The sequence below is a fragment of the Sinohyriopsis cumingii genome, chromosome 1 (assembly GCF_028554795.1).
Source record: "Sinohyriopsis cumingii isolate HCF-2022 chromosome 1, ASM2855479v2, whole genome shotgun sequence".
Lineage (NCBI taxonomy): Eukaryota > Metazoa > Mollusca > Bivalvia > Unionida > Unionidae > Sinohyriopsis > Sinohyriopsis cumingii.
The window spans coordinates 57,450,430-57,475,812 of NC_142961.1; the positions used below are offsets into that span (position 1 = coordinate 57,450,430).

General features: G+C 34.6%; 1 protein-coding gene across 5 annotated transcripts in view; it reads left to right on the plus strand.

The window, feature by feature from the left end:
* Positions 1-25,383, plus strand: part of LOC149806924 (uncharacterized) — a 174,502-nt gene that overhangs the window by 12,062 nt on the left and 137,057 nt on the right. Inside the window, exon 1 of one of the 5 annotated variants that reach the window (XM_089959778.1) lies at positions 14,357-15,353. The exons of the other annotated variants lie outside the window; for them this stretch is intronic. Coding sequence (XP_089815904.1) covers positions 15,330-15,353 — 24 coding nt within the window. The 5' untranslated portion in view covers positions 14,357-15,329. Of the gene's footprint in view, positions 1-14,356; positions 15,354-25,383 lie in introns of those variants that run through there. 5 annotated transcript variants of the gene reach the window in all.

The following is a 25,383-nucleotide window of genomic DNA, read 5'->3' on the forward strand; positions in this document are numbered from 1 at the left end:
CCATACCAATGATATTTTAACTTCTAAGGATTCCGAAAAGTGTATTCTTTCATTACATGTTATGCTTGACAATGCTCACAAGACATTAGATATATAAATGGTTTTTCAAACGTCAGACCTGAAACAATAATACTGACCCAAATGTACATGTGATTGTGACGCAAATGTATATATGTGATGATGGCCCACATTTATATGTGATGGTAACCCAAATGTATATGTGATGATGACCCAAATGTGGTGTGACAGAGTTCCAAATGTACTTGTGATGATTACCCAAATGTGGTATGGCAATGACCCAGATGTCTGTGATGATGACCCGAATGGGTGTCTCCAAAGATATGGTTAGGACAAGACAAAAATGAAGCGGGAAGCAACTGCTATACTAATTAATCCAATTTCTGCCATCTTTTCATTTTTTGAAACTCATACAAGGTATTAAAGTATAACAAGGATTCACATTAATTGTACTTGCATTCAAAACTTCATACATATAGAACACTTACAGAGCAAAGTCTCTTATTTTCAATCAGATGAGCATGCTGATCTGAAGTTAGAGGTATTATACCTCAAAGATCTTAAAGAGAAAAAAGTGATACCAACAAGTAAAATTCAACAAATACTTTATTTTCACAGATAATGTGAAAATTTAAAAGTAGCTTACATTATGAAATATATCCCAAATAGCTCTCACAGATCCAAAAGGAAAAAAGGTGTTCCAAATGAATTACAGTGGTGTTCCAAATTGATTCCAATCTTGAATGTGCTGTAGTTCCAACAGTCTTAAATGTGCCGATGTGATAATCTTATCCATCACAATGATATAATCTAGAATGTCCTTGAAGGAATTCACTCTAATCCTAAAACAGTCCAAAGTATCTGTAAGCACTTTGTTATTTCAGTGAATAAATGAAGTATATAAATCATGTGAAATTACAACTGAACACAACTAAAAGACAGATTTCACTTGAGAGATGTTAGAATAGGAATATGTTGTTAACTATGTTGATCACAACCTTTATATAAAATTGATCACAAACTTTATATAAAAACCTAAGACAATAAGAGATATAGGATGTGGGTCCTTTTCCCATCAAATTCGTAAACAAGGTAAGGTCTGTTTACTTTATAGTTTTACTTTTTAGCAAACTACCTGGCAAATGAGAACATTTTTTTCTAATGGGCGAAACAATTTTCTGAACTCAAAGCCAGGTAAACATGTTTACAAATATCATCTCAGATGATAATCTACAATCATGGACAAAAGTTAGCTTTGCAATATCTTGCTTACATATGACCCTTACAGTTGTGATTAGAGTTAAACAATATATACAATATATAGATATACAAAAGGGCACTTGCAATGGTTTCTAACTGACCTGTATTACCCTTCTTTCAATTCAAAACCTGCCTGGTTTACATGTGATGCACCATATATGAAGGCATTTTCATTGCTAAGAAGGCCATCTGCACTGCAGCAACTATGCCATTTCCAGTGCCTGGATTGCCTCTCACTTTTACTGGACACCCTGAAAAGTAGGTTAGTATAATATTATTAGCATCATATACAAAATTTAATAATTTATATTGGCTTTTGTGATGGAAGTTAAAGTTCTCTTTTGCCTTTAAATACTGTCTGTATTTTTACTAATGTACAGGAAATGTACAAGATTTGTTATTTTACTAAATTTTTACAAACTTTACTGGAGTCCAACTTACCACATAAACTGGTCATGTAAACTTGTGACATAGTGGTAGTTGCACAAATTGTGTAGTGTACAACAGCATTGTTCTGTTATCAAAAAGACACTGAGAAAATTACTAGTTCACCATGAGAATACTTGTAAGTAATATACTTTTTTCCCCTATAATCAGTATTTTCCTTCACCCTCATTTGCGCTTCAGAGACCCTCAAATTTTTAATTTGACCCCCAGTTTTGATACCAAAGTTTATTTTTTACTCAGTCTGACCCCCAGTTTTGACACCAAGGAGATTTTTGACTCTCAGTCTTGCACCCCTAGGGGATACACTGCCTATAATACCAAAACCAAATGCCAATACAGTATTTGCTTCAAGGACAATTAAGAAATAATAATTAAGATCGATGAGCAAAATATTCATATGATATGGTTCATAAACGTTCTAAATCTGCCCCTCTTAGCCGTTACTATAGCAGAGATAATGCAAGATTTGTACAAAATAGTAAGCTTTACATGTGTGACACCAGGCCTGCAAACAAATAGATGTATGACTGACCAATCAACCAATTATATCTAGCTTTGCTTACATCCATAGTCCAAGAAGAGATGACATAGCTCAGTTAATCCTGCATTTGAATATCTCATTTACGGTCTTCAAGTAATTCAATTTTTACAGTAACACTTTGTTTTGGCATATAATTTCCTTGTATGGGTGTATAAAACAGTCATTAAAAAAGTATACCCACCTTTAAAATCGTGAGTGTGAACAGGAAGACATAATAAACACTGCAATAAATTTATTCAGTTTACAATTCCAAGTCAAATACATACCTGTCAAGATTTCATTTTAAAAACTGACAATACTGAGATGCCAATTATTCAACATTTTAACTGCAATTACAATAATATATATAAACATGTAATTACTTTATAATTTGCATTATGTGAGTTGATATTGTCTTCATTTACCATGGGATTTAACAACTGTATTGACAAAGTACAAGGCAACTATATCTGGTCATCTATTAGTTATTCCAGCATGTAGCCATATTATCTTCTGCAAAAAACTGAAAATAAGATTACTTAAAAATACATTGTATCACACAAGGCGGGGTAATTTATCCATTGTCAAGATAAACTGTATGTACATAACAGAAATGAAATATAATAAAAAGCTGAAGAATGAATAGAACAAATTTGCATAAACATTCACAGCAGAATCTTCAGCTTTCCCATTAATGTTGCACTTTCACTTAAAATAGGAAACATCTGTTACTAAAATAATGTCTTATAAAGTAACTATTTTTACATTTTAGTCCAACTGTAAATAAAATTTATTTAAATCAAGATGTTTTCCCAATGGATGTTATTAGATTTTAGGTCCTTGTGTACGTGTATGTGTGGTATATGCATGTGTATGTTCACTGTGTCATGCAACTTACAAACAGTTCAAGATAAAAACACAGTTCAATATGCTAACTATGGGACATGATTTATGAGTGGTCTAAAATGTACCTTTGGTTTTAAAATTTTAAACCATCATAGGTCTTAAAGGTTCTACCTAGAACTTAATATAATTTTAAGTTTTAAATGTTTGCTATTGCTAATTTGTTTATATGACCATTGGGTTACCTGGGTCACAACTTTAGAAACCTTTGAGACTGCCAGATCATAACCACTTATGTATTTTCTCTGCTACGTTTGTTTTGGTGCTTTAAGGTATAATAACGAAGGTCAGTTACTTAGTGCTGTGGCAACTGGAGTCAAGTGTCTTGCCAAGAACAGACTGGTCCTATGGTAAGATACAAAACCCACCCCCTTATGGACCTGAGTCTGGCACACTAACCACTGAATGTGGCTTTATGTATGTACATATGTATGTATGTATGTATGTATGCATACATACCTATCAATACATCCATGTATGCCAATACCATAAGATGTCAATTTATCATACCCATCTGAAAAAAGGAAATATAACATCAGGAAAATATTGAAATAAAGAAACATGTATATTTCAAGACTTAAAAGTGTGCAGCATAGCAACATTGTCCCTATCTTTTTCCCACTTTTGAAAAACACGATATATTCATACCCATGACCCTAGACTGGACTTACAAAGAAGGGGGGAAAATGAAATTCTGATAGAGCTGTATACATCATATAAACTCCAATCATATCCCAAAATTTGACATTTCTGTTTTCAACATTATGTACTAGGTGTATGACAATATATAACTCTGTAAATTTGATATATAATTACATACAGGTAAAACCCTTTATAATGCGTTGCTCACGGGTCCAAAGAATAACATCACAATATAAGCTGGATCGAGTTAACAAATTTTTTGAAAAACTTCCCTACAGAAAATGTGCATTGAAAGTTCAATGTCATCAATTTTAACTAACTTCTTGATCATATAAATCTGCTAGGGATAAGAATAATTGGTTTTTCCGATAGCATGTATTTAGGTGTTAAAAAGAGAGGTCACCTTATATTAAAAAAATGTGAGCCATGCTGCGATTGTGTTATAAGCAGAATCACGTTATAATGAAGCAAACAGTCAGATATATTCAGCAAAAGATACATTCCATGCCTGAAAGGTTACATAGTTACAATTCCTTTCTTTGTCTCACAAAATGCTAATTTTTCTTGCTGTAAGTATAACATCTATAATCACATATCACATGGCATGGTGGGAAAACCTGTTTTATAAAGGAATATTTTTACCAAGAATATATAGGAAGGAAATAATTTTACCAATAATTTTCTTTAGAACTGTACAAATGCCACATCAACTATGATGTGACAGGAAGAAATGTTACATATCATACAATGCTGTGCCATTCAACTGCAAGCCATCTCTCACAGAATGCATGTAATAACATTTTTTTTATATGGCAATCAGTTTTTTTACTAACCAATATGCCTTATAAAGTTTGGACCCTGCAAGAGATAAGTACACTGACCATAAAAAACCATTTCAAAATTAAAATGTACCAGACACATACAAAATACAGTCCTTGATAAAAATGTGAAAACATCTGAAACCACGCTTTAGAAGTGGAAATGTCTGAATAAGACTGAACCATTTTAAAAGCTTATACTAACATCAAATTTTCTGATTAATTACCTATACAATGGTTTGGGGTGTACTGAGAAGAAATGCCATAAATTAAACAAGCTATATAAATAGCACTGTCTGTTGAAAAATACCAATTGACAAACTGTCATAAGTAGGTAGAATATCCATGTGCTACATTTCATGACTAAGTCACACACTCCCTGAAAATTCAAAATAAAATTGTGACACACAAAAATGGGACAAATGCTAAATGAGACTAATGTAAACCATGTATGAAAAGCCTTATTTTTTAAAACAAATAACCGACAATCACTCTGCTTTATTATGATATTCTTTTATTGACCTATATTACAGATAGATTTCCCAACCAAACTGATGTAACATCATAATTGGAGGACTTTTTCACATGTAATCTAATGCTAACAGTAATCAAATATACCCTATTATCAAGTGACCCATCTAAAGAGATTTCATTTTTAAGAAACAAATTTATTGCAATATTTCATTTTTGCATGGGATGCAATTTATGTGAATACTTGTTAAAAAGATTTGCAATACTGTCCACTGTAACTCACTTTACCGATATATTGTTTTTGATGCAGCCTTCTTCTCTTTCTCCATTCTACATCATTCTTATCTAGTTCTTGTACAATTCCATCAGCAAATTCTCTGCAAATCAAATAGTAATGTGCAGTTTATATTATCAATGTGGTCTTTATTCATTGATAAAATAAAGTGTAACAGAAAATAAAAAAAGGCAAACAAAATAAAATCATTTTGCTAACAATGAAAATCAATACAAAAGATAAAACAAAACATAGGATGCCTCATATAGTGCAATCATTCAGCATGAATAATTGCTATAGCAAGCATAAATTCTTACGTGTTTAAAATTGTCCTAAAATAATGTACAGCAACTTGGTTATGTCACCAAGGAACATCCTGCCAACTTCTTTTAGGACTTCACAAACAATTTTCTAGGTTGATAGTTGGGAATAAAACCTTAATGAATACTAAAGTTGGGAATTCTTCCTGATACAAAAAGATTGGAAACTAACAGTATATAGTATTTACATTGCAATTATGGCTGTATTTGGGCACAGAAGACCACCCCACCCCACCCACCCCACAAAATTGCTGCACCTTGCACAATATAAACCCAGTGTATTTCCTAGTGGTAATAATGAAAAATCCAATGGAAATTGTATCCTAATATTTTGCATTCTGCAATGAATGCAGTAATGGCCTTATCAAACGTGGGGCCCAATTTGAATCAATTTGGCAGGGCCCCTGCTTTTAAATGAAGGGCCATCGATGTGCACAGCATTTGGAAATAAACTTTTGATGTCAGCCCTGAATGAATGTACACATTTTATTTTATCATGAAATAATGCACAACTTTAGTGCAAATAAAAATTATATCTTTAAGTCACCTGGCTAAATCCCTACACACAGGCCCATTTCATAACAGTGAAAAAAACATTACAACACAAAATACCATAACAATACTTTACAAAAACGTTTATTATTTCTGCAAAGCATTTATACTGTTTGTGATCAAGCCATTAAAAAAACTCCAACCTGACAAACTTAATGACTTTTACTGACTGAAATTTGTATTACTGCCCCGCTCCCCCCATATCAAAGCATATGCAATGAGGGACAAATACAAACACATACATGTGCCATTATGATACAAATACTGAGATTATTTGCGATAATGATAATATTATTATCATCACCACTACTGAAAAGATAATAGAAGCACCATAGTATTAATAATAATAATAATAATAATAATTTGTACTTGGTGTAAATTTCAATATCAACATGATGGTGGGTGTTTTGGTACAAATGGGACAAAACAAAAAAAGAATGTAATTACAATTCACCCATGTCAGTATCTATAATTTACCATAATGTGATTTCTGGTTTGTATCATGCATGTATACATAAAACATGCTGCAGACAGGAAGTTATATCAGCAGTTAAGACCAATGAAATGCCAAGGTACAAAATGCATGATACAAGAAAGTTTATTTAATGAACATAGCAAAGACAACATAAAAGTACTAACTCAGGGCCAGCTATTATACAGACATATACAGTCATTTGAACAAATTTCAATACCACATTCACACTGTGACTGATTAATCTGATATTCCTTTTTAAAGGAATGTCTATAGTAAAGGTTACTCACTCTTTCATTGAGGCATGACAATCACTTTTCAGAAAGTCATGAGTATCAGTTGAACATAGACAAAGTAAACCAGATTTGCAAGTGCTGCCTTGAATATTAAGGGGGAAATAACTGACCCATGTCCCCCATACTAAAGACAATTGTGGAAATATATTGAAATGAAAGGATACAATAACCCTATTATTTGTGCGAGTACATTACGACATAATGGAAATGTACAGAATTATTTAAAGCTTACAGAATATTATAAACTACATCATTCCTGTTGAGTAAAAACAAGCAAATAAGCACAAAGTGTTACAATAATATTAGGTGTTTAATGCAAACGTTAAGCCATTCGTGATATTTCTTAAACTGAATAAGGGGCTGGTGTTGTGTGCTTTTACTTACATACAAATAATATAGAGCCTGAGGCAAAGAAAAACAGTGCCCAATGGCGTGATGATATACCTATTAGCATATGCTAGTGTGTATGTTTTGGAGTTTTAACGTAGCTTTAGGAATTATTCAGTTTATTGTGATGTCTAGCACTGGGGCATCATGCCACAAATATATCCCACCCAGTCACATAATCCTAACACCAGGCTGACCAGTCCTAACACTAACCTCTTAATGCTGAGCGTCTAGCGAGGCAGCTGTTACTACCCTTCTTACAAATCTCTGGTATGAATCGGCCGGGCTTCGAACCCGCGACCTCCCGCATCCGAGATGGACACTAACCCCTAGGCCACTGGAGCGGTCTTGCCCATTCTAGTTAACGACTAGTTAAATATAAAGAGACAAAAATCATCAATTATTACACCATTTGGTTAGAAAGCTGTTTACTCACGAGTTCATTTGAAGAATTTCAATTTAAATCCAACCTACGCGATAAGCTCCAACTCACTACACCCTTCCATGAGATACGTAATTTCGAGGTCTTTCATGTATTATACTACAGTACAGATCACAGGGGCTGTTGGTGTAATTATGATATTTATTTATAATATACCTGCCTAAAACGTTTATATTTATAATTATTCGTTTATTGGAAAAAAAAATACCTTGCACTGAATGATATTGGATGACTGGCCTTCACTCTTCTAAAACATAAATCGATAATTCTCCATCTTCTAAGATACAACACACTTATGCGGATAAGATGATGGTATTACGAATATGTCATCACGTGATTAAAATCTCGTTTATGAGTTTAAATCTCGTTCGGTTCGTTAGATAAATTGGAGCTCTAGATTATCAGCGGCGTTACTATCGTAGGAGCTGGAGATAATAGCTTAGTAGATCTCGTTTTTGAGTTGAAATCTCGTTCGAATCTCGTTCGGTAGTAAAGACGGAGATCAAAATTACAGCGGCGTTACTGTGGAAGGAGCCGGCGATTGTAGTTTGTAGACTGAGCTTCACGTGTTTCTGGAGCCGTAAATTGTGATTTTTATTAACGGAGCCGTACATTAAACGTGTTTTAGGAGCCGCTAATTGTAGAAGGAGCCGCTAATTGTTGTAGGAGCCGCTAACACTGGTCAACAGTGAAATCATTACTGACTTGAAAAGGCCCTAATCTGTAGTATTTTGGTGTGCCGAACACGAATATAACCGTGAAAAATTTGTATTGGCTCTCGTTTTGAAGATATTCATATACCTCATTTTCTATGTTTCACTGTGTAAATTTCTCCAGTAGGACTGCAGCAACATCCGGAATAATGATGTAACATTGCATAATACCATCATGCTCACATCATCCACAGTTGATTGCATCATTTTCTGATGCAATGCAATACTAATGCCATGCGGCTGCTGAAGTAAGTTGACGTCAGCAGTGTACTATACATGTGTAGGCCTATTATACTAATGCCAGGCGGCTGCTGAAGCTGACGTAAGCAGTGTACTATATAAAGCCCAATCAGATAGGTTCAGGATTTAAAATATTTTAGACGTTGTGCGAGACAGTTCAAGCTACTGTTACATAAAACTTATTATTTTATCCATTTACGTACAATAAAGAACAGTAATGCCTCGAAAGTGTGTTAATACCGCGGACAATTTTTGCTATATTTGTGGGGAAGTGACATTTGCCAACCAGAAGAAAAGTATCAATTCTCAAGTGAAGAAGGCATATCATCTTTACTTCGGATGCAAGGTTGGTGACCAAGACAAGCCTTGGGCTCCGCATATATGCTGTGCTACATGTACAACACAGCTTTCACAGTGGTTGAATTGCAAAAGGTCATCAATGCCGTTTGCAGTCCCAATGGTGTGGAGAGAGCCAAGCAACCACCTAAATGACTGTTACTTCTGCTTGGTTCCTCCTCTTTCCGGCGGAATAACGAAGCGAAAGAAGTCGAGAATAGTCTACCCAAACATTCCGTCTGCATTGAGACCAGTTCCACATGGTGAGGGACTTCCTATTCCAGAACCTCCAGCAGAATATTCTCTTGATTCATCTGACGAAGACAAAGGTGAGTCGACCTGTTCTTCTCCTGGTCCATCAGCATGCAGTGATCCAGATTTTCACTGTGGTGCATCATCAACCCCACACAGAATAACACAGGAAGAACTAAATGACCTGATTCGTGATTTGGACTTATCAAAGAACAAGGCAGAATTGCTAGGATCAAGACTCCAACAATGGAATCTTCTAGAAGAAGATGTCACAATTACTGCATATCGAAAGCGCCACCAGCAATTGGAGCCTTTCTTCAGAAAGGAAAGTAATCTGATATTCTGTTCCGATATTGAGGGCCTCGTGAATGCTTTAAAAATCACTCATGACCCACAAGAATGGAGACTATTTGTGGACTCTTCGAAACTGAGTCTCAAGGCTGTGCTTTTGCACAATGGAAACATTCTTCCATCTATTCCAGTAGCGTATGCTGTCCACATGAAAGAGACATACGATAACTTAAGGCAGCTACTGAATTCCATTGAGTATAACAAGTACAGCTGGCACCTCTGTGGTGATTTGAAGGTAGTTGCCCTTTTAATGGGACTGCAGCAAGGATATACAAAATACATGTGTTTCTTATGCGAGTGGGATAGCCGAGCAAGGGAAATGCACTACATGAGGAAGGAATGGACTCACAGGCAGAATGTAGCCATTGGAGAGAAGAATATCCAACACCCAGCTCTGGTTGAGGCTCAGAAAATCTTGCTACCACCCCTTCACATCAAACTAGGTTTGATGAAGAACTTCGTGAAAGCCATTGACCGGACTTTGCCAGCATTCCGATACCTGCATGAAAAATTCCCTCGACTCAGCGAAGCAAAGATTAAAGAGGGAGTTTTTGTGGGTCCTCAGATTCGAGAGCTTTTCAAAGATGACCGGTTCAACAACTTGCTGGAAGGTGACGCGAAACAAGCATGGAATGCTTTTCGCCTAGTTTCTACAAACTTCCTCGGAAATGTTAGGGCAGAAAACTATAAGGAACTAGTAGAAGACATGTTGATGAAGTATAAGAAACTTGGCTGCAATATGTCTCTAAAGATTCACTTCCTTCATTCCCATTTGGATTTCTTTCCTAGCAACTGTGGTATTGTTAGTGATGAACACGGCGAACGTTTTCATCAAGATATCGCAACAATGGAACAAAGATACCAGGGAAAATGGTCCACTACAAAGCTGGCTGACTACTGCTGGACACTCCTCAGAGATGCTCCCGAACAGCTGTACAAGAGACAGGCGAAGAAATCTAAGATGTAGTCAATGACTTGATTTTTTATAGGTAGGCTATTACAGTTGACCTTTTACTATTGGAATGCATTTCGTTATGTAAACATTAATTTCTTGCAGATTACAAAAAAACTAGAGCCAATTTTGCAATTTGACTGTCATATTCGTGTTCAGCACATAAAAATTGATAAGAATTGACTAATTTTATTTCAGTAACATGACTTTTGTAAAAATTTGTTGTCCAGTGTAATTGTAGTTTCTATTAAAATATAAGGAAAGATTGTAATCACCGTCATTTTAGGAGCCGCTAATTGTTATCGGAGCCGCTAATTGTTGCCCATATAATAATATAGGGAAAAATTCTGATCACCGCCGGGTACCTGCGGCTTTCCTATGGAAAGCGGCTGATAAAATTAGCGATTATGGTACTAGGTCACAAAGAGCTTGACCCATAAGCGGTCGCTGTCAAATCCTCGCGTAGAACGGCGGAGATCTGATTTTAAGCAGGTTGAAATAATCTGTTGATGTTAACCGACCTATGGGATACCGTAGCAGAGTGAGTGCGAAAACCTAACATGGCGGAAATTTCGCATGTGTAGTTTCATACAACCATAAAGTACAGAACATCTAGGCCACTGAAAATGATGTTTCTCACTGACTTTAAATATGTGCAAGTCACATATACTATATTGGTGGGTGGAAAAAGATGATTTTTCAAAACCAACAGGTCATAGTAGACCATTTGAAATTTCTCACTCCAGACTAAAATCTTGTGGAACTGTAAGCGTCCATAACTAAACTCTTTGAGAACTGATAATGCAGATTAGACCTGGCAGAACAGGCATTACATGTCTGTTGATCAATTGGGGTTGAAAATATGAGCTTACTGTTGTACTACTGCAGAAGCGAAGCACCCCACCCCCCTCCGAAACAAAACAAAGAATCACCAGACTAGTTTCTGGATAAAACACTAAAAACACACACCATACAATTTTCAATAATGTACATAAAAACACAAAATAATTTGGACCCATGGAGATATTTTAAATAGTTGTTATAAAAACAGCCAGAAAACGTTCAAGGTTTTTTTTTCTTATTTCGAACTGAAAACACCCGACTTCTTTTTAAACTAATTTATACAACATAAAAAGATGGATCTCTTGTGAAATTTAAAATAGTTACATTTTATACTACTGCATAAAAACAAAGACAAAATAATACCAGGCTTCTTTCTAAACTATAGAATAAAACAAATAAAAGCTGGACCACTTTCCAAACTTCTTCATAAAACGCAAAATAGAACCATTCTAAACTACTACACAGAATAGAAGAAAAACTAAAACAAAATATTCATTTGCTTCAAATGTGTTTCAGAAAATCTCAGAAGAGCTTAAACCCTTTCAAAAAAATAAATCAATAAAGTATATAGGTTTATAGTTCTTTCTCCTGCCTTTTTGTTTTGTTTTGCTTTTGTCGCCTTTGTTGGAATGCTTACATTCCTTTGTGTCTTGAAGGCACTTTGCAATGTAGTGTTACATTCTACAGATGTGTGCATTTTAAGTCTTGCAGAGCCTTTGTTTTCTCGTGGGTAGGTGGTTCTTTCCGGGGTTTTCCCGGGTTCTTCCTCCACCATTAATACTGGCCGCCATGTATAGCCTATCTTGTGCTGAAAAATGGCGTTAAGCCCTATACAAACAACAACAACAGAGCCTTTGTTGCGTAAGATGCTGCAATGATGTCTACAGAAACAACTGACATTTTGTCCGAACTGGTGTCAGTGACATACGTTGCTTTTTTTACCTATCCATCAAAGTCATTCTACAGTGTACATGTTTTGCAGTTGAAACTATGTACGGTCATGCCCCAAAAGGTGATTCAGACAAAGTGAGATATTCAATAGATTTTGTTTTCATTGTTGGACCAGAAAGGAGGAAACTCTCGATGAAGCTAACACTATGTATGGGGTTAACAGAAGCAACCAAGGGACTATCTTGCCAATAATGGTTTCCTACCTGATTCGGTTTTGCAAATTTTTAACATGTTAAACAATGCATCGTAGCTTTTATCATAAACTTTAGCAAAGTCCGTGCAATCTGTCAATCAGTGGGAAGCTAGCCACCCAAACGACAGGATTGATTGTTCTTTTTAACGATGAAGTCAGAGAGTCGTTTTTTTTTCTTCCTCTTCTTCTTTCTCTTGTGGCCACCTCACAGCCTCGTCATGACACATAGAACTGGTTAGAATGTAAGATACATCTCGAATTTTTCGAATACCGAAGAGTTTTATCTCTTTTACGTCCATTTCAGATGTTTGGTATATTCGGTATTTTCCCTTAAAAATAATTTCGAAAACAATTTTGATATCTGTTTTTCTTTCATTGTTATGAAACACACAGATTGTTTAAATTCCCTTCTTTTCTATCCAAGTATCCGTATTCTGAGAGCTCAAGGATAAAATGAATCGTCTAACGCTGTTTGAAATAATATTTTATGGTGAACAAGACTTAGACTCGGATGGACACATCATAATGCGATTTCAGCAACATATTTCAGATTCAGAAGTTAGACTAGATTATCTTATTGATGGGGGTGGTATATTTTTGTTTACCTCATGATATGGTGATGAAAACTGGTAGTATTATTGGATACAACAGCCATTTTAAAAGGTCATCATACATGCTTACTCACGGACCTGGTGAATAATAGAATACCAGCGACTGAAAAGCAGTCTGTAACAATTCGTCAAAGACTGACAGCAAAGTAAAAGACGAGAAAGTGATTAGCAGTTATGATGACAAAAGGTCAAAAATGGTGAGAGATTATACTTTAATAAATACTCTGGCTTACTTTAAATAGTTTGCGATTACAGACTGTTTAATAATTTCCCTTGCATACTTTAGTTACGTTGCGCAAATAGGTTGTTTAATAAATATCCTTGCTTACCTTAAATACTTTGCGATTACAGATTGTTTATTAAATACCTTAGAATACTTATTTTTCATCTTTGTTTTGTCCTAAAAGCGTATAGCTTACTTCTAAAACCATAATATTATTGTATTCATTTAATGAATCAGGTATCTTTTTTATTCATCTGAAGAACGTCAAAATATCATCTTGTTGTATGTACTTGTATCATAAAACAGAATGTTTTCTTTTTATGTCATTTTAAAGTTTATCTGTTTCTACACGTCTACATGAATTCATAAGGAACCTGTATCTGCCATGAAAATATAATGCTTGTACTATATTGTGTTTCGGGGCTTACTACAGTAGATGTCTTAAATAAGCAACTTACTTCTAGCCGCTTCGTTTATTTATTTGTATTCTTTAAAATGACTAATATAATATTTACCTTTTAATGTTCTCTTTGGAAATGATATATCCTTTCGAAGTTTAATACATTTGTCTTTAAAAGTACATATCTTCCCTGTATTTAAATTGACCCATCAGCTAATCGTATACATTATTCATCAGTTTTAAGAAATACTTTTTTTAAAGTCATTGATTTTTTCTTTGCTACAAATTGTATGAATTTCTGTGGATGATTTCAAACATTGTTCTTAATCGAATATACTGCTCTGTGTATCTCTTTTGGTTTCAATCCTCACTGAACATGAACAATGGAATTCCGACAGCGGATAACGTTTTTACATTGTTTTGTGTGTGTGTGTGTGGGGGGGGTAGGTACTCAACAATTTAGGCACTGAAGGCTTGGTACCTTCTGTCTTCTATGAATTTCATTTTGATTTGTGATAAATCAAACGTTTTAGGAAATTGATTTTTATTTCTGTGGAAAGGATAATCTCTAACATAGTAGTGCAAATGTGTCGGTACCTTTAAATCTACTACTAAGATTCGACCAGACTTTGTTCGTCACTCCAAGACTTTAAATGTTCTTGATATTGTTTTTTTTTTATTGTGGTATTTTTTTTTTAAATTTTTTAAAAGTATCATAATCTGATGGCAAATCAAATTTCGCATTATTTATTGCCCGACTAGAGTCATACGATAGTTTACTTGCGCTAAATTGATGTGTTGGATCTAGTGTGTAATTATGCATGCATGCATTTCGAACTTATTTTAAAACAAAATAGTAATGCCATTAGAATATCTCCATCGTAGCCATGAAGATCACCAATAGAATTCAGTTTGGCCATCTTTTACATTCTGGTTATCTTCAATTATCATCCCTAATTATCTGACACTGTAATGCAGGTTCTCAACTGATGTTAATTCAGTTTCAATGAACCTCTCTAGGTCATCCATGTGCAAGTACAGATTTGACTCATCTACGCTCCAGGAACCACGGATGTTAGTCATGTAATCTTTCCCCTAAGGTTTTTTAAAGTGAGACAGAAATTTTACAATAAACATGACCACCGTTAATACTTGTCAGCGTAGGTTCAATTCTTGGGTTGGACAAATGTGGGTATGTGAGAAAGCTTGCCAACAACTTCCTGTGGGTCAATGGTTTTTATCGGGGTTTTCCCTGAGTTCTTCCTCCAAGAGTTATATGTGCCAACATGTGTAGAATATCATGCGCTGTAAAAAAAAGTGTTTAACCCACAACATTCTAACAACAAAAAACATTCTATAGTGAAAATGAATGGAAATCCCAGTTCCTATATTTAGAGTATGACGTCCCGTGAACTTTAGTGTGGATATGTGACTGCGCATCGATGGAAAGCAGCTGTGCGATAAAGGTAGGCCCCATTATATTTGGTGCTAATGTTAACCACGTATCTATCTCAGGGCTTCACTTCGAAATCGTTTAGAGCAGCAGTGTCTCAAGAATTTGTGTGTGTGTGTGTGTGTGTGTGTGTGTGATTTGGATTTTTAACGTAGCTTTAACAATTTTTAAGTCATGTCGCTACGATATCTGCCGTGTAGCAGTTTATAGTGATGTTGGGGCATCATCCTGCAGACATTTAGCATGATGTTCCACCCACTCACATTATCCTGACACCAAGCCGACCAGTCTTAACACTAACCTCTTAATGCTGAGCACCTAGCGAGGCAGCTGTTTGTAACATTTTGTATAAGTCTTTGTATAAGGCTCGGCCGGGGTTCGAACCCACGACCTACTGGTTCCGAGTCGGTCGCTCTAACCACTAGGCCACCGGAGCGGTCAAGAATTGGTACATAATAATATACAATTCCTTCTGAATGAATTATGTTTGTGTATTTCATTTAAATGCATATGTTATAGTCTGATTAAAAACTTTCTGCTCAAAGAAAAAATGTAAAATATCACGTATGAAGTATAGATTGACCCAACATTTTTATATTCCACATACAAGAACCATGACAAAATGTAATTCTGTTAAGACACTATTTGTCAATTTCTAGCATTTCCCAATACAGACAGCAGAGTAGGATTTGCTATCAAATGATGTTAACACCCCACCCCACCCACTAACATGGGTGAGTGTGTTATACAATAGAGACCTAAAAAAAAGAGAAATGAATAATGTTATGAAATGACTTTCATATTTATTTTCAGGACAAATAAAGGTTCTTAATGATGTTTGAAAAATCAGTTACAGGCTAGAAGCCTTGAGTTATGGGTATCCATATTGCTGACAATATTGAAAATAATTATATCCATATTGCTGACAATGATGAAAATAATTATATCCATATTTCTGACAACGATCAAAATAATTATATCCATATTTCTGATGATGTTGAAAATAAGCAATATGGATATAATTATTTTCAACATTATCAGACCTACATTTTAAAGTGTTTTCTTAAACATGTTTAATTTTTTTGAAATAAAAAAATAAACCCATTGTCAAAATATTGTTTGCAATGAAAGTATATACAAAGAACAAATTACATAAAGCTGGAGGGGCCCCGAATGGTCTAAAGCGCCCACCATTACGGATCACTGCCATCTCAACACTGTCTGCGTGAGTTTGAGTCTCAGGCTCGGCTGACGTGGGTATGTGAGAAAGCCTGCCAGTAGCTTCTCGTGGGTCGGTGGTTCTTCCCGGGGTTTTCCAGGATTCTTCCTCCACCAATTATACTGGCCGCCATGTATAGCCTGTCTTGTGCTGAAAAATGGTGTTAAACCCTACAAGAACGACAACAACAACATAAAGCTGGAATGAATTTGGGGTCAGACAAAGGTACAAGTTGCTTACTCCCACTCATTAGTTTTTTTTCAACAATTGCATACGTGATCAAAATAATTATATCCATATTTCTGATAATGTTGAAAATAATTATATCCATATTGCTGACAATATTGAAATAATTATAACCCTGATTATTTAATCTGCATATCTTGAGCTGAGACGCATCAGCTCAATTCGCAAATATCTTTCAGTTGATGCCACTAAAACACTTGTGTTCATTAGTACTTTCAAGACTAGACTATTGTACTCAGTTCTGTCTGGTTCATCTCAATATCTACTCCAGAAACTTCAAAAAGTTCAAAACACAGCTGCTCGGATCATACTTAGAGTACCACGATCAGAGCACACCTCCCCGCTGCTCTGTACCCTACACTGGCTATCCATTCGATACAGAATCAAACACAAAATTTGTTTTCTGTGCTACATTTCACTGTCGGACTCTAGTCCAACATACCTATCTGACCTCACTCGTGTGTACACACCAGCAAGATACTTACGCTCCTCTTCTGACAATCGTATACTCATTATTCCAAGTATGAAAACAAAGTCATATGGACAGCGTTCTTTTGCATACCAGGGCCAGCAACGTGGAATGAATTGCCCACTGAACTTAGACACAAAGACACAGTGATCACATTCAAGAGGGCTCTCAAAACTCACTTATTTCGACAGCAAGAACAAACTTAAAGACCTAATAATGTTTCCTACCTGAAATATTCTCAGCATGTTTTTTAATTTTTTAAATGTTTTTCTAATTTCATGTTGTTTGTTTTTGTAATAATATTATTATGTTTCTTATCTTATAGGTGTTGTCTAAAGTTGTAAAGCGCTTAGAGCTTCTAAAGATTAGGCGCTATACAAAGTCCTCATTATTATTATTATTATTATTATTATTATATACCCTGATGCTTCCAAGTTATACCACCAGAGGAGTGTCTTGACCCGGGAGCCAATGCTGCAGAACGTGACTCTTATGTGTTTTGTCTTTTCATGTCTTGATAGTTTCCAGGATATGGCCCTAGGGCAAACCCCATAACCCAGCTGCATGATGCACGGCATACAAAAAACGCATTTGTGTAACAAGTGTTAGGCCGCATGTACTTCGCACAATTTTCTGTTTGGAAGGAAAGCAAACTTGTGCAGATATATTTCATGATGTAGTGATTTCCTTACTCTTAGAATAATCATTATATGCAGCAATGATAAGACATAATTTAATATTTTTGAAGATTGAAAATATTTTTCATCTGAACAGATTAGACAGAAACCATTTAGCACAAAGAAGTATTCATGTATTCAGTACTCTTCCCCCATTGTTTTTTTGATATTCTAAATTACTTAAATCAGAAATTTTGTGTGTGATGCCAACAGCTAGTGTTTCTTGTCTCTCTTAGGGACAGATGATTTAAATTTTTGTAGGAGTAGCCTGAGATTTAGAAAAAAAAAACAATATATGGACCAGAATAGGTTGAAAAAATGGTCTTGCTCCCACTTTTTTTGTTTTACGAAATAACTTTTTATGTCTAATAATTAAATTGAAACAACAATTATTTTGATGTGGACAAAAAATATCCTGGCTAAATGGAAAATCCTGAGCCATCTGTCGACAGAATATTAAATGGTCTGTCCCTTAAAAGGATGGCCTAATCCAATGTAGTTTATACTGTTTTTTTACCAGTATAAACGCCATGTTTTTTTACCAGTATAAACACAATGTTTTACCAGTATAAACACCATGTTTTTTTATTAGTATAGACACCGTGTTTTTTTACCAGTATAAACACCATGTTTTTTACCAGTATAAATATAATGTTTTACCAGTATAAACACAATGTTTTTACCAGTATGAACATAATGTTTTTTACCAGTATAAACACAATGTTTTTTTACTAATATAAACACCAAGTTTTTTTACCAGTATAAATACCATGTTTTTTTCTCAGTATAAACACAATGTTTTTACCAGTATAAGCACAATGTTTTTTACCAGTATAAACACCGTGCTTTTTCACCAGTATAAACACCATGTTTTTTCCTCAGTATAAACACAATGTTTTTTTAACCAGTATAAACACAAAGTTTTTTACCAGTATAAACACCGAGCTTTTTTACCAGTATAAACACCATGTTTTTACCAGTATAAACACCATGTTTTTTTTCTAGTGTGTAATTATGCATGCATACATCTCGAACTTATTTTAAAACAAAAATAGTAATGCCATTAGAATATCTCCATCATAGCCATGAAGATCACCAACAGAATTCAGTTTGGCCATCTTTTACATTCTGGTTATCTTTAGATATCATCCCTAATTATCTGACACTGTAATACAGGTTCTCAACTGAGTACAAGTACAGATTTGACTCATCTACGCTCCAGGAACCACGGATGTTAGTCATGTAATCTTTCCCCTAAGGTTTTTGAAAGTGAGACAGAAATTTTAAAGTATCAATGACAACATTAAAGAGCATACCTTAACGTTACCAGCGGTGAAAATTTGATCAAAGTCGATCATGTAATTTCAAAATTGTAAGCATTTTTAAAACAAATTATGGATACAACTCATGCCAAACATATTGCCTGTCCCTGATTATGATGATATCATAGATGAGGGATACTAATTTATAATAATTTAAATATTCTTTAAGATCGATTAAGATACTTTCTTTTTTATTTCATTTTTAATACATTTAAATTAACATTCATCCACAGATTAACCAATTTGTAAATGACAACGAATATATATTATTTATATTACAGACACAAGTCGGTGTACACATTTAAAAAAAATGTTTAAATTAGATATTTTGTAGAGGAATAAACTAGGAAAAAACCACAGTTTTGTTATATTCTTAGTACAACACTTGAAAAGTGTAACATACGAATAAGGTCCACCAGATATCATATTGAAAGTTTAGGAAAATTAAGTTTTATTTAAAGCATTTCAATTTAAATTTTCTTTGTTGTTCAAATGACCCAAATAACTATCTGACTTTGTGGCCTCATCCTTCACATCTGTCTACTTCAAAATCGCACCAAAATTACCATTAATTTACATGACAAGATATCGTTCTACTTTTCTTTTCTTCTTCAAGTTTACTTCATCTATGGTACCATTAGAACTCATGAATATTAGGGACACTAACCAAAGTTATCTACCCTGAAATGTTTAAAACTAAAAAAAAAATATGTAACTTTTTAAACCGACGAACTTTTTGCTGTCGTTATGTTAAACTGCTCTCGTTCCTTCATAGTTATTTCTAAACTTCATTGTCGCTTTAAGGTCCATTCGAAAATCATATCATCATATGTATTTGTAAACTTCAGCTTAACTTTAGGGTCCATTAATAGATCGTTTCACTTGTAAATTTAATCAGTTTTAATTCATACCCTTGGTATAAATATGGGGCCAGCGAAAGAGAACACGTGTGGTAAGTTAGTCGAATTTTGTTTTTCTTCTTACACCTATGGTGAGTTTTTAATACCCACTTTGTGATCTTTAATCCAACACAATATCAGGTACAAAGTTACAAAGTTAAGGGGGGGGGGGGGGGCAAGTAGCTAAAGCGCTCACCGTTACGGATCACTGCCATCTCACCTCTGTCTGCGTGTCTGCGTGGGTTCGAGTCTCTGGCTCGGCTAACGTGGGTACGTGAGCAAGCTTAAGTTAAAGGCTTAAAAATGTTTTATTCTCACAGTGCACCCATTTAGCGATTCTACTCATATAAGCTGTATTTTGCTGCCAGATGGTATTGTATAATACAATCTACTCATAAAATGCATATTACCAATGGATGATATTATATAGATTTACAAACTATTCAGTCAGGTATCAGAAGGCACAGTGCGTTGAGCTTGTTGTTACTCGCTCGATTATGACCCCGTGGACCTATTGCTTGGGAAAGTAGTTCCTAATCTGTGTTATAGTAAGTCGGAGTTTGCGTAGGTGCAAAAATCTTTTCGTACGAAAAAGGAGAGAAGTGTCCTCCTTGGTAGTATTATGAAGTACATGTATAATTTACAGGTACAATTTAAGCAGTGATCTAGACCATTTGTATATGCATTTGTACCGGTATTTATAGTAGCAGTTAACTTCCTTGTAGTAAATATACGCATATCCTTATTTCAGTTGGTGCAAATTAATACCCAGTTTTTAATATAGCTGAAATGATATTTTTTTTTATATCTCGTTAGCTTCCCATTTAAATACATTTTCTTTCGGTTGTAACTTCCCCTATAAAAAAATATTTACTTTCGATGGTAACTTTGCCTTTAGAAACCATATACGTTGTCTGCTAAATTTGCATATAAAACAATTTACTTTCTGCGGTAACTTTGCCTTTAAAATCATTTATTTCCGTGGTGACGTCCCCCAAAAAACCAGTTTGCTTTCTTGTGGTTACTTCGTCATTTCTGTGGTAAGTTTGCCTATAAAAACCATTTACTTTCTATGGTAACTATGTCAAGATTAGTAAGTCAGAGCTTGCGTTTATGTCGTAATTTTTTAACGTTTGGTGTTGATCTTCAAATTATATAATGGTGGTCGTTTTAGGTGGCTGGGGTTTAAAGGTTGGGGTTATAAGTTCGAGTTTGGTAGTGCTGGTCCTAAATGTGTAAAGTAAAGAATCTTATTTAGGCCTGTTGCTGCTATAAACTGAAAAGAGTTTTGAATGTTATGACTATATAGTCTGATGAAATAATATATATCTTACAAATCATTCTGAAACCCTATCTCACAAATAAGACTTGTCTTAGAAGTCAGTCGATATATCCCCTAATATTATTTTCACTTTTAATTGTTAGCATTACATATGTCAGAGTTCGGAGTCGGGTTCTCGAACTTTTCCGCTTGAACCCGAGTTTGAGCTTCGACAGTCAAAGCTCATCGAAAATGGTGTTTCGTGATTGTTAAATTTTGAAGAAATTCTATGCAAAAGCGTTGTTTTTAAATAGACTATTTTATGCAATTGAAATATAATATTTTATGCAATAGAAATATAATATTTTATGCAATAGAAATATAATATTTTATGCAATACAATAGGGCGCTTTATAACAAAACAAGGTTTTGTTTTGTTTTGTTTTGTTTTTTACAATTTTATATGTGGCTGGTTAGAGCTTGTGATGTTTCTACCCAATAAAAAGTTTTAAATACTTAAAGGCTTTATAGTTTATTTTAATGTTTTGATTTGATTAATTAGTGGTTAATTTGTATTAATTTTTAAAAGTTATTTTGTTAAATTTTATTAAATTATTTTTTATTATTATTATTTTTTTGGGGTGGGGGGGATGTAAACAATTTGAGAGAAAAAAGACATGCCTCAACTAAATCATGAAAAATTACACGTTTGTTATCGTGTTTGTTTTTTAAATATAGCTTCTTTACCTCTCATACTTTCATTCTTATTATTCTGGGGTTTTGTGTTACCCAACTTCTCTTTCTCATACTTTCATTCTTTATTATTCTATTTGTTTTTTTTTAATTATATAATCCGAGTTCTTTTTCTCATATCTTTTTCATATTTGTTATGCTTGGAAAGTTTGTCAAACGAAATATATTGTATATCCCACTACATTTGCATATAAATATGTATGCATCAATAGCTTCTGATATACAATGAGCTGTGGTATATTCACCGTCACTTTTGGGGTTTTTCTATCCGCACTGCTGGCATCTTGTCTTTCACACGTACATGTATTTAACTTTACCGTTTCCATTTATTTGCCTAACTAAATTTATGATAGTCGAAATAGAAGGAAGAGTAGAGAAAAATGTCTTGAAGGTTCTCGTTTATTTTCAAATGACATTATATAGTGCAAGGTGTTCTTTATAAAGTATATCCAAGTAAGTAGGTGGGTATGCGTAAAATAATAATAATAATAATAATAATAATGGGTATATATCCATCTTTCTATTAATAGATCGTACTTTTTCACCAAATAATTAATATTTTCAATAAAATCTTTACATTTTCGTAAAAAAATTACATTTAAAAAAAATAACCTTATAGTTAAAGGTGTATTTTTTCTTGAAAATTTTGCATCAACAGGTCAGGGTACGTAGTTTGTAAAGATAGTGACATTCTCCGTGAAATTTGCCTTTTTACGATAAAGCAACTTTTTTTCATGAAAGTATTAGCGTTTTTAGTAAAAGTAGTCGCCTTTTTCAAGAAAGAAGTAGCTTTTTCTCGTGAAGGGGCCCCGAGTGGCCGAGTGGTCTAAAACGCTCTCCGTTACGAATCACTGCCATCTCACCTCTGTCTCCGTTGGTTCGAGTCTAGGATTCGGCCAATGTGGGTACGTGAGAAAGCTTGCCAGTAGCTTTTCGTGGGTTCGTGGTTCTTCCCGGGGTTTTCTTGAGTTCTTCCTCCACCATTAATACTGGCCGCCATGCATAGCCTATCGTGTGCTGAAAAATGGCGTTAAACCCCACAACAACAACAACAATAACAACAAATTTTCTCGTGAAGGTTTGCATTAGTAATTAAATGCATTTTGATCACGATAACAAATTTAATTTGCACGAATTAGCAATTTTTCGCACATAATAAATATTATTTTTTGTGTGAAGAAAGTGCCAATCTTCATGATAAGTACATATTTTTCATACAAAAGGTAACCTCTTTTGTTAAGACAAGGATTTCGCAAACCCATACTGACTTTGACCTGCCTAAACAAGGTTGTTTATCATTATGGCTTGCCTGTGGGTTTGTGTTTTAACATGTTCATGAGCATAATCAATTCAGGAATAATAATCAATGTTCCATATTCATAGTGTTTGGAGAATGGTGGCTTTTACTCGTGTATTGGTTACGTAACCTATCTTTTATGGTCCCTTTATCGCATCACTAAATGTAGCTTCCTTTCAAGATGTTGACGCTATTAATGACATGAGCGCTTCATGACGATGAAGCGAGGCTTTCATTGCGGAAGTGTGTGTGTGTCTCTGTGTGTGTGTGTGATTTGGATTTTTAACGTAGCTTTAAGAAAATTTCAGTCATATAACTACGATATTTGCAGTGTGGCACTTTATAGTGATGTCTAGCTCTGGAGCATCATGCTGCAGACATGTAGCATGATGTCCCACCCAATTACATTATCCTGACACCAGACCGACCAGTCCTAACACTAACCTCTTAATGATGAGCGCCAAGCGAGGCAGCTGTTAGTACTATTTTTATAAGTCTTTGGTGTGACTCGGTCAGGGATCGAACCCACGACCGTCCGCATCTTCTTTGCGTAAATTGCAATAGTTTCTTTTTTTTAAATATCTGCCGAAAAAACTGACAAATTCCAGTTTGCTGCATATAACTTCACAGTACAAGCCTTCACTAAAAGGTAAATATTTTCGTGATCAAAGTACAGTCTTACGAATAACAGTGTCTGCATACGTCGATGCCAACTTTTCATTAAAAAAAGAAAAAAGTAATTCCTTTCTGTGGAAAAAAGGAGAATTCGTGAAAAAGTACAGCTTTCATTAAGAATGTCACATTTTCACAACAAATCTAAGAACTTTTTAGAACAAAGTTGTTTTCGCCAAATAGTTAAATCTTTATACAAATTGTGATATCGCTTTTTTTTTTACAAGTTCGGCATCGTGCAATGACTCCCCCCCGCCAATATATCGACAAGAGAAATGTTTATGAAAAGACACCTTTTTCACGAAAACCTTTTTGTTCTACTTGAAATATAACTACCTCTGTTTGACATGAACAGGTGCTAACAGTCAATAGGCCAAATCTTAGGAAGGTTAGCTGTAAGGTAGGTCATTATTTGACATTAAGCCTCTGTTTCACATGAACAGGTGCTAACAGTCAATAGGCCAAATCTTAAGAAGGTTGGTTGGAAGGTAGGTCTTGATTTGACATTAAGCCTCTGTTTCACATGAACAGGTGCTAACAGTCAATAGGCCAAATCTTAAGGAGGTGTGTTGGAAGGTAGGTCTTGATTTGATATTAAGCCTCTTTTTCACATGAACAGATCAATAGGCCAAATCTTAAGAAGGTTGGTTGGAAGGTAGGTCTTTATTTGACATTAAGCCTCTATTTAACATGAACAGTGCTAACAGTCAATAGGCCAAATCTTAGGAAGATTGAGTGGAAGGTAGGACTTTATTTGACTTTAAGCCACAGTTTGACATGAATAGGTGCTAACAGTTAATAGGCCAACAGTTAGTAGGTCTTTATTTGACATTAAGCCTCTGTTTCACATGAACAGATCAATAGGCCAAATCTTAAGAAGGTTGGTTGGAAGGTAGGTCTTTATTTGACATTAAGCCTCTGTTTGACATGAACAGGTGCTAACAATCAATAGGCCAAATTTTAAGAAGGTTGGCTGGAAGGTAGGTCATTATTTGACATTAAGTGGTGAAAATGGCTTGTTTTATTGAGGTAGATAAGCAACGTTTGAAACTGTATATTACCTTCAAGGCACGAGGAATAACGTGTTATGTATGCATAAATCAATATCAAGATTTATAAATAGATATATTTCTGTTTATTTGATAGTACCACCTCGTCCATTTATTTGTACAATAGAAAGCAAGAAACCTGGGAGTGGTAATATTACGTGTCAAACTGCTGATATTTA